The 14,791-nt window shown below is 45.9% G+C and overlaps 1 protein-coding gene across 2 annotated transcripts in view; it reads left to right on the top strand.

Moving 5' to 3' along the window:
* CACNA1D (calcium voltage-gated channel subunit alpha1 D) overlaps positions 1 to 14,791 on the top strand; it is a 1,282,477-nt gene that overhangs the window by 901,186 nt on the left and 366,500 nt on the right. For both annotated transcript variants that reach the window (XM_086939145.1, XM_086939146.1), the window contains one exon: positions 4,278 to 4,406. In XM_086939145.1, the coding sequence (XP_086795271.1) occupies positions 4,278 to 4,406 (129 nt within the window). The remainder of the gene's footprint in view (positions 1 to 4,277; positions 4,407 to 14,791) is intronic.

The following is a 14,791-nucleotide window of genomic DNA, read 5'->3' as shown; positions in this document are numbered from 1 at the left end:
TAGGAGGTGGCCTCTCCTTTCATGCATGCATTTCTTGCAAGGCTTCCACCATGATGAATCCTTTTCTAGCCATGGGAAGAAGATATAAACAACAACTAAAATTTTAAAAGTGGTTTGTCTTATCATGATCTAGGCTTCGATAATAAGGTTCCATAAATACTGTTTAGCACCGACTACTTATACTTTGCAGATGAACAGATTTCTACATCAGATCATTACCCTGTTGATCTACCCTGTTGATCTATCCTAATGACACCATAGAGGTCACATATCAAAAACTCAGCCGGAGTCCGACATTCAGTGGCCTAACATGGAATCTTCAATTGTCAATCAAACAGGATTTATAAAGCGCAGCTACTCACCCGTGAGGGTATCAAGGCGCCGAGAGCCCAGCTTCTCGGGGGTCGTTGGTTAAATAGCAAGGTCTTGAGTCCCCTTATGAATTCCTGATGAGAGGGTGATGCCTGGAGAAGGAAGGGGAGGCTGTTCCAGGGCATTGCAACAATGTAAGAGAAGCAACGTCCTCTACTCTTACTTCAACAAATGTGTGGGGTGTGCTTGAGGAAGGGGGAGCGTCGCAATCTGGAAGGTTGGTGGACGGTCAGATGGTGGTTGATGTTAGCTGGTCCTAGCTGTACAGGACCTTGTATGCTTGTGTCAGCATCTCGAATTGGCATCTCTTGTGGACAAGGAGCCACTGGAGTTTCTTCATGTGAGGGGTGATGTGGATTCGTCTAGGAAGGGCGAGGATTACTCTGACCACTGAGTTCTGAATGGTCTGGAGTCTCTTCAGGAGGTGGGTGGTAATTACTGCATAGAGTGCATTGCTGTAGGTCAAGCGGCTGGTGACAAGGGGTTGAGATGATCCCAAGGTTCCAGGCATGGTCAGTGGGGGTGGAAGAGGGTCCCAGTTCATCAGACCTCCAGGAGTCGTTCCGTGGGAGGTGTTGTTCCCGAAGATCAGTACTTCTGTCTTGTCTGTGTTGATTTTGAGACAGTTGTTTTGCATGCAGTTGGTGACGCTGTCATGCACCGGTGGAAGTGTGCCCTTGTGGCGGATGGGTCTTTGGGTAGAGAGAGGATGAGCTGGGTGTCATTTGCGTAGGAGATTATGTTCAGTGCGTAGTTTCTGACGATGCTGACCAGGGGTGTCATGTAATCATTGAACAGAGTAGGGCTGACAAATTAACCTTGAGTGACGCCGCAGATGATGAACTTGGGCTTCAAGGTGAATGCTGGAAGGCGGACACAGTGGGACACAGTGTCGAAACAGCTGAGAGGTCAAGGAGGATCAAGGCATCCACTTCTGTTTGGTCTAGGTGGTTCCTGATGTCATCGGTGGCTGTCATCTGGGTGGTTTTGGTGCCGTTTGTACGGAATCCAGATTGGGATGCATACAGGAGATCGTGGTTCTCAATGTATTCCGTACGTTGGTGGTTGATTACCTTTACAATGACTTTGGTGAGAAAACAGAGCAGGGAGATTGGTCGTAGTTCTGGAGCTCGTTGGGACTGGCAATGGTTTCTTGAAGAGGGGTTTGATTTCAGTGTGTTTCCACTCATCTGATCCTGTTGCCGAAGTTGAACATGTGTTGTGGACAGGGGTCCATGGACGCTCCTGAGTGGATGGAGTACATGATGTCTGTGGTACTCTGTGTGGTAAGCTGGTCCCAGGCGGTGATCCGGTGGTTGGAGATTGCAACTGTACCTGTTTGTTCGTCTTCCTCATTCCAGTCATTACGCTATGAGAGTGGCTCTAGCCTCTGTGGGGAAGGTCTTTTACCAGATATCTTAATTTTTGTCCATTGATTGAAATGTTTTACTTCTTGTGTGTTTCATGTGGTGGAACTTGCTTCATACTGTTTCTATGCTTTTCCCTTGTGAAATCTCATTTAAGCTCCATAGTTTCCAGAAAAATGTTGAGGAGGCACCATCCAACCTTGAAAGATTCTGTCTTGTTATCCTTATACCCCCCACCAGTACGCATTGATGTGCAAACAGTCTTGACTATGATGAAACCAAATACCCTCACTTCTGCAACTCCCACAAAAGACTGAAAATGACTATAATGCTTAGGAAGAAAGATGTTGCTATAGGGCAGCTTAGCCCTCAAAGTAATAAATTCCTCTTGTCTAATGGCAAGATATTCTCCAACCATTTGGAAAATGGCATCCCTGACTGTTTCAAGCCTTCTGTACAAGATGGAGGAGCCATTTAGACGCCTTTTGAAAGGTAGAGTGGTCTCCGATAGATAAACTCTGCAAACGTTCTTGATACAGTAGATAATGTACACAGTGTATGTGGACAGGCGTAGGTTTCCATATTTATGCATGGATGAGCTAAACATGCTTTTCTAGAGACATGCCTCATCAATTTCTTGATATGCTACATGCCAGAAAATGATTTCAGTGAGAAGCCTGGTAATCCCTTGGATAAATAGAAACAGAACCGAACCACAGTTTATACTCTAGGGCTCGACTCTGTTGCCAAATGGCCCCATCCAATGACTTTGGTTCATTTCTGTTATTATGCTGCCCTCCTGTAGCTCTAAATATTAGCATTGAATTAGTAACAGATCTGAGTGAAGCAAAAATAAATACATGTGTATAACTCATTAGTTTAATTACTTGGATTGAGTAGATCAAAACCATGTCTTCTAAATGACCTCTCACACTAAATATCTGTTGTGAGCCCCAGCCATTTATAACACCAAACATTAGATATGCAAATAGCTTGACAAGATGCTTTTGAGATACTGATTCCTTCATCGCTGGGATAGTCTGGTCATCACACAATAAGGTTTATCTTTCAAAGTTAACAGGTCAGACTCACTGAGACACCCTCAATGTTCAATAATGGCGGATAGCCAAAGAAAAACATATTCCAAGTGTCCATCAGGCTTGCATTAAGTACTGCACCTACTGCGTTATGTTTTTACCTTTAATTCATACATTTTGGATGCTATGCACAGAATCACACCTTAGGACCTGCTGGGATAATGCATCATAAAAAACATGCCTTTGTTTCAACCAGGCAAACTGTTGAAACAATAAGCAGAGTGCACGTTGCAATCACACAATATCCAGGTGGATAACATTGCATAACTACAGTGTTCTCACCACTATCAATTGTTGATCGCATAGATACGCTTTTATACTAAACAAGTCTTTGCAGCTCAGTGCCTTAAAAATGATGTATTATTTATTGCTGCAGGTGGTTGGCTGTTTTTTGGTAGCATGACCACCAAAAGACAAATTCTAATTGTAACCGTGAGGGGGAAAACATTCATTCTAATACGTGATACATCCGTAACATAAATATTACCATACAGTTGACGTTTCAAATAGGCATTGTCAATCTAAACATATGGGGATTTCCATGAACTGAAGTTTATCAAAAAGTCAAGTTTTGTACTAATGACATCGAAAAATAAAAACAAGCCATCATAGAATTTGTTGGATTCCGGTCCTGGATTACACTCTCTCTCACCTTGTGAGCCAAACAAATTCTTACTTGCCACCATAAACCTATGAAATCTCACTAACGCAACTAATTAACAGCCAGCAACAACCCCTTAACTGTAGAAACGCGAACACCGACATAGCTAACCGCATGTGCTTTGATAAACACAAATACATTTGCTAACCTATTGTAGAAGCAACACAGACATTCCTTTAGTAGTATTAGTACTATTATTATTAGCAAGAGAGTGAGCACAACAGGGATATGTGAATCAGAGAGCATGCAAACAAACTACCTGCCTTCCCTTCATATTCACGTTGGGAAACCCCAGTCCCACACACCCCACCTTTCTTACCAAGTTATGGAAAAATATGCAGTGAGGTGTGTAGATCTAGCTGGCAACTTGCAGATCCTCTATAGTGTCAAAAATTAATTAGGAAATATTTGGATCACCATTTTAGAATTGTTGTTTTGCTCACTTCCCCATGTCTGAGAACTCATTCAACGTGGTGAAAGTCAATGGCAATATAGAGCTTGGGTAAGCAACAATTACAGGTAAGTAAAACATTTTCTACAAAGTTCAAAACATGCACTTTGGCTATGCATGTGCTTGTTGGATTGCATTTTAAAGGTCTGATATCAAAGCATGTTTTATCTGCTCTTTATTAATGCCGAGAATTGCAACTAATCACACAAAACAGCGTAAAGCTTGTTACTTTACATTATTTTCCTCGTTGCATTCGTTGTTGTTTTCTTTCTGAATGTTTTGCTTGTTCTGCTTTTCATTTGGTTTGGCCTCTATATAATACCCTCCAGAGCTCGGAAGACAGCGCTAGAATCTCCATCACATTTTTTCGTCTTTTCCGGGTTATGCGATTGGTAAAACTTCTGAGCAGAGGAGAAGGAATCCGAACATTACTGTGGACGTTCATTAAATCCTTTCAGGCAAGTTTTGAGATAATGCATGTCAGATAGTCATCTCTGTCTCGTCTTTTTTCGTCCTGACCTTTCCAACTTTCTTCTAACTTTCTACTCTAACCATGTATTATCTATTCCCTTCTATTTTTGTCTTTCTTCTCACCAATCTGCCTATTTTTCCTTGTTGATCATTGATTACTTGTTTAGCAAACATTCTTAATATCTCTTAATATAAATTTATAATATCTCCATATTTCACCACAAGCCAAGAGTGGCTTATTAGTATATGGTGTAGCCATAAACAACAAGCATTTACGAAGTCAATATGTCTGGTTCATATCTCAGTTTGCTTCTTCATTGTAAATTGGTTATTTTGTGTACCTTATTGTGGATGGACGTATATATGACTGCAAGAATGAGTCTGTGGGTGGATAAATGGATGATTCAATCCATGCACTCAATCACTCCACACCCATGCCCTAAACCACTCATCCTTTCACTGAAGCATTCCTTCTTCCACCCATTGCCTCATTCTTGAAGTCACTCCCTCTCCTACCCACAATACCGGGCACAATACACCACACATATTTACCAGGCAGTAAAATGATATTTCCACGTGTAAGCCAGACCTATTTGCTCTTTGATTGAGTTCATTGTATATGGCAGTCTTTCAAGTTTTTGCATGCTATGGTTTTTGGCACTGATTAGGATATTAATGGTGACTGTGCATCTCCAACTCATTCACTGACACATATTTGCAGCTAGGCGAGAAGTGTCAATTGGTGTTTAAATGGATCTTAGACCCTACATGATGGTCTTCTTTAGAGCTATGCATGCAGTTACAGGCAGCAAGTTACTGCTAAGTGATACTTTCTACCATTGGACGGCTTGACTGAGCTATTTTAAGAATGTGGTCTTTTGGGATCTCTTTAAGTAGCAATGCGGTGCATCCCCAGTGCTCAACTGTGGAACCTGGAGAACTGAGTTCAAATACAGGCTTTTCAACTTGAACATACTGTTCGATCCTCCATAGATGTTTGCAGATGCCGACACACATGTGGGTTCAAAGCGATAAACAAACTGCGTTTCTGCCCTCCTGTAGTATGGAAGTCCATTCTTTCTCCATTCGAATTTATTTAAAGAAATCAGATATCTCTGGGCTGCCCCTCCCCTGAAATTTCTTGAGCAGCGTTTTTCCTGATTATGGTGCACGGTCTGTTGATTGCTTTGCACGGAAACACCCATCTGCACTTGCAAACATCTGCTGTAACCAAAAAGACGTGATTGATCAACGTGAAAGACTAGATATAGGCATGGTCAAGATGGCGACTGCTACTGACGCTCAGTGAGGAGCTCCGTCTTGCCCCAGGCTGAAAATCCTGGAAGACAGTAGAGGGACTTCGAGCAAGCCCTGCTGCTGCTGCTGCTTACATCTGGCAAGGAGTCATCAAACTGCGGCGGTGATTCCGGACTCAGGCTGTGCCCGGGTACCAGACGCCGCTCGGGATGAACGGGGCGTGGGCACCCGGCCCTGGCCGAGAAGCCGTAAGGAGGTGCGGCATGCGGCGTGCGCTTAATCGAACGCATTGCTTGAGGGATGGACCTTGGGCCACACTGGTGATCTGACCTTGGAGGCGGGTCCCGGGCTGACTCAGAACGGTGGTTCTTCTGGGCAGAGACTGCTGGCAGCATTGCTCCAGGGGTCCGGCCGTTGCTGCTCGTGCCCTGTTCTGGGCTGCTGAATCGGATCCTGGACGGTGCCCTGAAAAGGGGGGGGGGAACGAACCCCCTCCCAGAAAACAGAAAGAGAACCAGGCGCCCCGCCTTGCCAGCGGTGAAGTGGGGAGACACGGCAGCACAGCACATATAGAGCCGGGTGTATGGTTGAGAAGATGGAGCCTAGACCCATTGGTAGAAGTGGGCGGGAACGGCAGGGCACGGCGAGCACCTACTTTGAATTTTTTTTACAGTCTGTTCCCCTACTTCTTTATTTTTAAAAAGCGTCCCAGGGCGGCAGGAATGTTCCTAATTAAAAATGATAACTTTAGCATTCAGTCATGTCCTCTGTGTGGTGCACATCGAGCAAAGCCTCTGTAGTGCCCACGGCCCCCCCCCTTCCCCTCTGTACCTGGGGCCTGTGACCTGCAAAGCAAGCTGAAAGGGCCATCAGTCTTGGTTTAGCACGCAAAACCGGCTACCTCTGATGACCCTGCTGTGCAGTGATTTACAGCTCATTACTGCCGAGGCTACCTGCCTTCCCCTCACTGTGACCAATACAATGGTCACAGCTTTGGTGCCCTCCCCCTGCCCTTGAACACTCCTGCCCTTTATTTTCGGGCTCACGCAGACTGAGGGACGCCTACTGGAAAAGAAGACAAGCATTGAAAATGCAATAGTTCGCGCCTTTGATTAAGTTAAAGCCATTTACCGTGCTAATGGTAATGTATAGCATAGTAAATGGCTTTAACTTAATAAAAGGTGAACATATTGCATTTTTAATGCTTGTTCAAGGATGTTGTGTAAACTTTTGTTTTTTTTACAGGCAGCATATTGGTCTTGTGTAGTGCATGATTCGAACTGAGTTGCATCCAAGTGTTTATAACGGGCAAAATTGAATTGGGGCTGAAGGTAGTGTGCATTTCTCTGAATTCCTATCAGGGGCAAAACGGTGTTCAGAAATTGTGGTTGTTCAGTCTTCAGCGCTGCTGCAAGGCACACAGAGCAATATTCCGGCATGCCGGTTGCCATTGTGATTCTATGCAAACGTGTGGATAGTGGTTCTGAGTACTGTAGAAGAATTTTAGTGTATATGTTTAAGCAACGCCGTTAATTAATGTAGGCTCAGACATTTCAGGGACCCCCCCCCCTAATTTTTTCATCCACTTAAAGCCCTGGGTGTAGGTGTGTAGCAGACAGACTGCAGAGTAAAGTAATGTGACTGGAAGAAAGGGGATGTTTGAGACACTCTGAAGCCTACCACCCCGTCCGCAGATCTTCAAAGGTTTAATTCACTCATATTTTCAAACCTGAACAATTTTTCAGTTCTAATTATTCACAACAAAATGAAATATCCAATACTGGTTACAAGCACTGGCAAAGCCAATAGGTTTGGCTTGGTTTAGGGTCTGTTACTACGTGATAGGCCCTTGGCAAAAGTTTAAAGAGAAGCACCAAAAAACTGGTGTGGTGGTAGTATGCCGAGCACAGGATTTTACTTTACATGTTTTAGTACAGAGTACAGTAAAACCCAGACAGATCCACTTGCCAAAAGACACAGATCCACTTGCCAAAAGACACAGATCCACTTGCCAAAAGACACAGATCCACTTGCCAAAAGCAGGCATCTGACCAAGTAATGGTGGGAAAACAGACGCAAGGGGTGCTGTAATTTCGCACTCAGTATGTTATTCCCCATTGTGAGACAGAAAACGGTATATGCACAGAAGTCACAGGTGATACAAGCTGTAACTGTAATTTCAGGAGGGGTTGGCCTCCCCCCCCACCATAACAGTGAAAGTAGAGAAGTGTGGTTCAATGGTTAGAGCGGCAGACCCTGATGCAGAGGTCTGGCCCGGGACCAGGGTTCAATTCCCTGCCTCAGCGGGTCTTGGGCTCAAAATTCCACGGACCTGATCATTCTCGCCTCGGTGCCTATTCCAATCATAGAGTCCCACTCTGCAACTCTGGGCAATAGCTTGCTTAATCTCCACAACGGCCCCCACAACGCTAAGGATGCCTGGCCTCCACCTTGGGGGTGCCCAGGAGTGGACACCTAACAGGGAAAGCCAGGATGGGTTCCACAGCGGAATTCGTACAAGCGCCTTGAGACCCTTGCGGGTGAGTAGTGCGCTATACAAGTATCAATTTACATTTACAAAGTCATGATTAGGCCCCTATTTTTCTATATCTGTGCGCACAATAGCACTCACCCCATGATATGTGCATACTAACACCCATCAGAACACACCAGAGACACCCCCCATCCCGTCTGTGCAGCAGCAAACAGCGAAACACCCACAACAACAATAATAATGTTCAATAATAATGCCGGACCATTTATCCTCCAAATCAGGTATCTCGTCTCAATCAATCTCATTTTGGTAAAGTGTCCTCACATCATCCCGAGCTCTGTATGAATGAACTAAAATAGAAAAAAAGGAAAGGAAGCTTTGCGAAACAAGCCATGAATGCTTACACAATCACTTTGGATCCGACCAGATAGCTCAGTGAGTTAAACACTTGCCAACGAATACAAATGTATTTTCTATTAAGTTCTGTTTTTTTCTGCGGCGGAAAATTGAACACACCTTAAATTGCATAAAAAATAACACCTGTTATATTCAGTAATTAGAAATGCGGAAGTGCGGTTTGAAGTGCTACCTAAAGACAAGTTATCTTTACTATAGGTCTTATCTGGATGTCCAGCAGTAATTGCCTGTTCTGCATCCGTGTAATGCTAACATGAGAACTTTTCTGTAAATGCTTCTATCAGCTCCGATCCCTCCTAAGAGAGGCAATGCTTTAATTTGCATCAATAAACAAACCCTTGGTTCCTGGCAGCTAACTGGTGGCTGCCAATGGCTTCCATGCCACAATTCCCTCCGGTCTGCGGTGAATTTTGTTAACGAGAGAGAGCTCTGCTAATTACCATTAGCTGTAAAAACTCTGGCTAAAGGAAGGAGGTGGGGTGCAGAAGCTTAAAACATTGGTTCTCTTAAAGAGATGTACTTGAAACGCGGTCTGGTGGCTCGGTGGATGAATGCATCCTTTCCAGGGACCTTTGTGGGGCCTCACAGTCACATGTTCAAATGTCTGATAGAGCCACTCACCCTTTCATCCTTCCTAGGGTGATAAAAAGAGCACCACATAGTTGGGTAAAAAGTGTATTATACTTGCAGGACTAGGTAAGGCATAATCTGACGGAAGAGCCCTCTGGAGGGATGCACCCCCCCCCCCCCCACCATGGAGAGAGCATGCTCTCTCCATGCTCTCTCCTCCTCCTCTGTTGGAGACAGGCTCCCGGAGGAGTGTAATGAATGATGTGTGCCCACCACTGTGGAACAGAATATCAATCGATCATCTGTCTTCTATAATGTTCATAAAATTGTGGGGCCTCCTGTCATAGAATTTAAACCCACATTTTTTGTTCAGAAATTGTTAGAAAAAGGGAGTAGAAGTGCTGAAGAAAAAAACTGCATGGCTCTGAGACAAATGGCTTATGATTCCACTTATAAGTATATTCTGTGATTGGAAACAAGTCCCACATTGTAAATGTATTTCAATGTAAATACCTTCTACATTAAACCTCAAATAAACATGTCTATCCATTGTTTGAATTAAATAACGTTATAAGCTGTAACTGGTCAGTGAAATGCCAAACGTACAAAAAATTGGTATGTTTTGCTCTTTCTAGCCACACCTCTGACTCCGCCCACTGATCCAATCCTCCGGTTATTCTCGCCCCCTGATTCTCCGCCCACAGTTCCCCTACTTTTTTTCCCCACTTTGACCACTGCCTAGACCACGCCAGTGGCTGAGCCAGGGAGGAGGAGGAGCCACGGCTGCAGTTAGGCCGTCGCCCTGATGGACAAGGCCCGTTGGTGGTGACACTTTAAGGGACAAGGTAGCTGCGCCAGGATGTGATAAATAGTGTGATATGGCCCTGGTGTATCATTCCTGCCTGAAGGTGTAGAAGTGCCTGTATAACGAGGAGTTGATTCCGGGGACAACTGGGGCCCTGAAGTTCAGTGCGGAGCACACCAGTGTGTGTGGGGGAAATCCTACGCCTGAAAAACTGAGAAGATCACTGGTCTAGGCGTGCGGTGGCCAACGCCCTTGAGGCCCAAGGGACAGGCAACGGTGGTGCCACTAGAGAGCGGTTGGTGTGGGGCTCACCAGCCAGACCTGAGCATACTGGTGATAAGGGGAACACCCCAAACCAAGGCAGTGGTGAACTTTGAGGGAGTGACTGGAGCCTGTGGAGACATGTCAAGGGCAAGATATCCACATGATCTAGTGCCCAAACCGACCTGATAAAGGGCGCCACGGACCTCTAGTGGGCCGCTTCAAGCAGTGTTTTGATATTTATCAAATACTGCAGTGTGCAACATGGCTACAGCTGGGGATCCTGGCTGGGGGCCTTCCTGGGCATAGTGGTGAAGTGAGTATTGCTGCCACACATTAGAGTTGGCCACAGCTAACGCAGCCAATTGAGGGACACAGATGGGAAAGCCTAAACCCAAACATGGGAGTAGACCGCCAGAAACAGGTGAATCCTCCCAGGGAAATGCAGACACGAACATGGAAGAAGTTGAGGAACATGGACAATCCATACATACACACCTAAACAAAATCTTGGCTTCCATAGCGGACACGAAAGCCACCCTACAGCAGGACATAAGGACAGTGTCGGTAGGGCTGGGATTCCTGCAAGCAAAGTACCACAGACTGGCAGATTGGATGAAAAATGTAGAACTTGCCCTGGAGACAAAAGAAGACTGCCCATCAACTGGACAAACTAAACAATAGGGTGGCAGCATTAGAAAGGCGGGTCGAGGATGCTGTAGGGCTTAGCAGCTGCAACAACTTTAGAGTGGTGGGGATCCCGGAAGGCACGGAAGGGACAGATATGGTGGCATTCCTGGACAAATGGCTTCAGCAGACGGTGCCCCGGGGCCCCTTTCTAAGTTCTTTGCACTCGAAAGGGCACACAGGGTTCCATCGCGGATGTTGGCCTCCGGGTAGCCCAGCGGCCAGTGGTAGCATGACTGCCATATTATGCAGATCGAGATGCTATAATCCAACACTCACGAGCTCATGGTCCATATGTAATAGACAACAGTAAAGTGTCGGTGTCAACAGTAAAGTGTCCCGACTTTACAGCGAAGGTGCAGGCACAATGTGCATCATTTCTCAAAGTGAAAAAGGCACTGAGAGCAGATGGTATACAGTACTCAGTGGAGTTCCCGGCTCGGCTCCCCATACAGCTAGAAGGGAAGGCATACATCTATGACTCTCCAGCTGAGGTGTGGCTCTGGTTTGAAAGCTACAGGGCAGACTCACTGCCCGCAGAACCATGCAATAGCATGAAGGTAGCACCCAAGCCCCAACGGAGGAGGCTACGGATAAAAACCAAGCGTCTCAATCAGCAAAAACCTACTTCCTCTCAGACGGCGAAGGAGTGACAGGCAGTCCTCAAGGCTGTGGCATAGGTAATGTCAACGCCGCTAGAGGATGGCAAAACAGCAGAATCCTCTGACCATGGAACTGCCACTCTGACATGGAAGAATCGATGAGGAGTGAAGTGAGGCTCCCAGTCGTTACACCTGGCTCACTGGATTAACTGATTTGAACTAGACTCGAGGTGCTAGCAGAATCAGGTGATATGGTTGGGGAGTCGGAGCAGAAGGGGAGGGCAAAGTTTAAAGTACCAGAAAAGATAATGAGTGAGGTTGCGAGATTAAGGGGAGCGATGTGATGTAACAGAAAAAAGTTCCTATATCGGATGGAAGAGATATAAACAGGAAGCAGGAAGACGAGGTTTAGTAGTTGACAGTAGTGGAATTTCAGGGGCCTTACACCAAGGCCTGGGCAGGGACAGGAGAGTAGCGGACACCCCAAATAGACATGCGTTACCATGATGTGGTTAGACGCCTTCTATTTCTATATTTTTATACTTACTTTACAAGTTTGGGTGGCCAGCTGTTGCGAAGCTGCTCTAGGGAAGAGTAGGTGTTGGGTTGCTGGGTTTAGTTCATATCCAGTGGCGCTTGTGCAGACACAACATGGGGTGGGGATGGGGGGGAGTGGTGAGGGGTGTGGAACAGATCTAAGACATGCCTAAGTTGAACATGCAGGATACTCACCACAACATTAAATTCATATCTTGGAATGTAAGAGGAATGGGATCACCTGTCAAAAGCCATAGGATACATAGTGATCTCATTAGAAGGGGTGTGCAAGTAGCTATGCTGCAGGAGACCCACTTAACAGCGGAAGAGGGAACTAGATTACGACGAAAGTGGCGAGGCCAGATACACGCTGCTACCTTCTCTGCCTTTTCTAGTGGGATATTAATACGGATAAGAGCTAGTGTACCATTTGAACTGCTACATGCATGTATAGAAAAAGCGGGTAGATATGTATTAGTGCAGGGTAGGCTGCTGTGACAGGAGATCACTTTAGGAAGCATATACGCGCCTACTCACAATCAGATTAGTTTCTTGGAGAAATTGTCGGCACCACTGTCTGCTCTGGGCCCACTGACTTATTTCTTGGGGAAGACTTTAACTATGTGGTGAACACCACACTGGATAGACTCACCCCTCCGTTGTGTGGAACGTCGCTCTCCAAACTAGCTTGCAGATTTGGCGGCTGGCTGAAACAGTGGGAATTAACAGATGTCTGGAGGGTACAATATGGCACACAGCGAGACTATTCTTACTACTCGCATCTGAATGATCTTCACACTAGGTTAGATCTGTTTGTCTGTTCAGATCATTTAACCGGGGTAGTGACGCACTCTAAATACCTGGAGTGTACTTTTTCAAATCATAACCCATCACTCCTTACCATCTACCAGTTGCAAAACCGACTGTTACCCTGACTTGGCGGCTAAACCCCAATCTCATCATGGACGAACACTTTAAGCACTCTCTCGACACAACAGTCACTGAATACTTCCAGCATAATGATAACTCGACAGACTTCAGGGCCATAGAGTGGGAGGCGTTTAAGGTTGTGGTAAGAGGGCACTGCTTGCGACAAACAGTGGGTCTGAGAAGAGAAATACTGACTGAACTGGCCCAGTTGGAAAACACTCCTATATGACCAGGGCCTCCAACTGTCTAATAACGTACAAACACATAAGCAAATAGACAACAACAGAAAGAAGTATACCAGTGCATTGGAGAGGCTACGAAAATGTCACCTTCATGAATACCATACCAGGGTGCATGAGGAGGGGGGGCAAAGCAGTCAAACTATTAGCTTGGCTAGTGCGACCGGAGTCAAGAGGGACACCCATCATGCATATCACGACTGCATCTGGGGGTGAGCTTATACTCCCCTAAAGCAACACATGTGGCATTTAGTTCATATTACGAAAGGATATGTGTGGTCCCAGACCCAGTACCATTAGAAGAGAGGCATTAAAGAGTTTTTGTAGCACCTGCAACTATGGACATTAGACCTCCAATTGCGTGAGCTTTGGGAGGACCGGTGACAATCCATGAAATAAGGGGAGCCATCAGAGAGATGGCCGTGGGTAAGACTCTGAGACCGAACAGTCTGCTGGTGGAGTTTTATTCAGCAATGGCACATATATTGACCCCTAAATTGGAAATATTATATGCGGAGGCCCTGGAAGTGGGAGCACTGCTGGCGTGGTCAAGAGATGCTTTGGTGATACCCCTGCCAAAAACAGGACAGAGGGGAGCGCAGGTATTAGGGTTCCGACCTCTTTCTACGCTGAATGTCGATTTTAAATATACCAAGAGAGGAATGACTGAATAAACAGCAGTGTAGTAGGAAAGTGTTATTTGATTAATCAACCAAGTATGGAGTTGTAAACACTTGCAGAGTTGTTATAGGAGGGTTGATATAATTAAGAACCTGGATAATCTATACTGTAATGCCATGTAAGTCTGTTGATGCCTATATGTATGTTACTAAGAATAACTTTAAGAAAACTGCTAATAAAAGCATATCTAAAAAAAGACTTGGTATATTTACAAGTTCTTCAGGCAGGAGGTCATAATCCAACTGTATTATTTTTGTGATATTTTTTCCCCTGTTAATAAAAAGGAATTTGAAGTAATGATGGATTGTATGTAATCATGTTCTTCAACTATCAATGTACAAACTGAAGAAACACAGTCTACATGAGCCCCCTCGCGGCCATCGCACGCCATCACAACCTCAGCAAAATCTCCTACGCCGACGACACCCAGCTGATCCTCTCCCTGACCAACGACCCCGCCGCCGCCAGAGCCAACCTGCATGAAGGGATGAAAGAGGTAGCCGAGTGGATGACGACCAGCTGCCTGAAACTGAACTCAGACAAGACGGAGGTCCTCATCCTGGGCTCTTCACCCTCCGCCTGGGACGACTCCTGGTGGCCTCCCGCCCTGGGCACCGCACCCAAACCGACAGACCACGCACGCAACCTGGGCTTCATCCTGGACTCCTCCCTCTCCATGACCAGGCAAGTCAACAACGTCTCCTCGGCGTGCTTCAACACCCTACGTATGCTACGGAAGATCTTCTGGTGGATCCCCACCGAGACCAGGAAGACCGTCACCGAGGCCCTCACCACCAGTCGACTGGACTACGGCAACGCCCTCTACACCGGTACCACCGCCAAGCTCCAGAAGAGACTCCAGCGGATCCAGAACGCCTCAGCCAGACTTATC

This window comes from Lissotriton vulgaris, chromosome 9, assembly GCF_964263255.1.
Source record: "Lissotriton vulgaris chromosome 9, aLisVul1.2, whole genome shotgun sequence".
Taxonomy (NCBI): Eukaryota; Metazoa; Chordata; class Amphibia; order Caudata; family Salamandridae; genus Lissotriton; species Lissotriton vulgaris.
The sequence above is the reverse complement of the archived record's forward strand: the minus strand, read 5'-3'. Positions and strand labels throughout refer to the sequence as shown.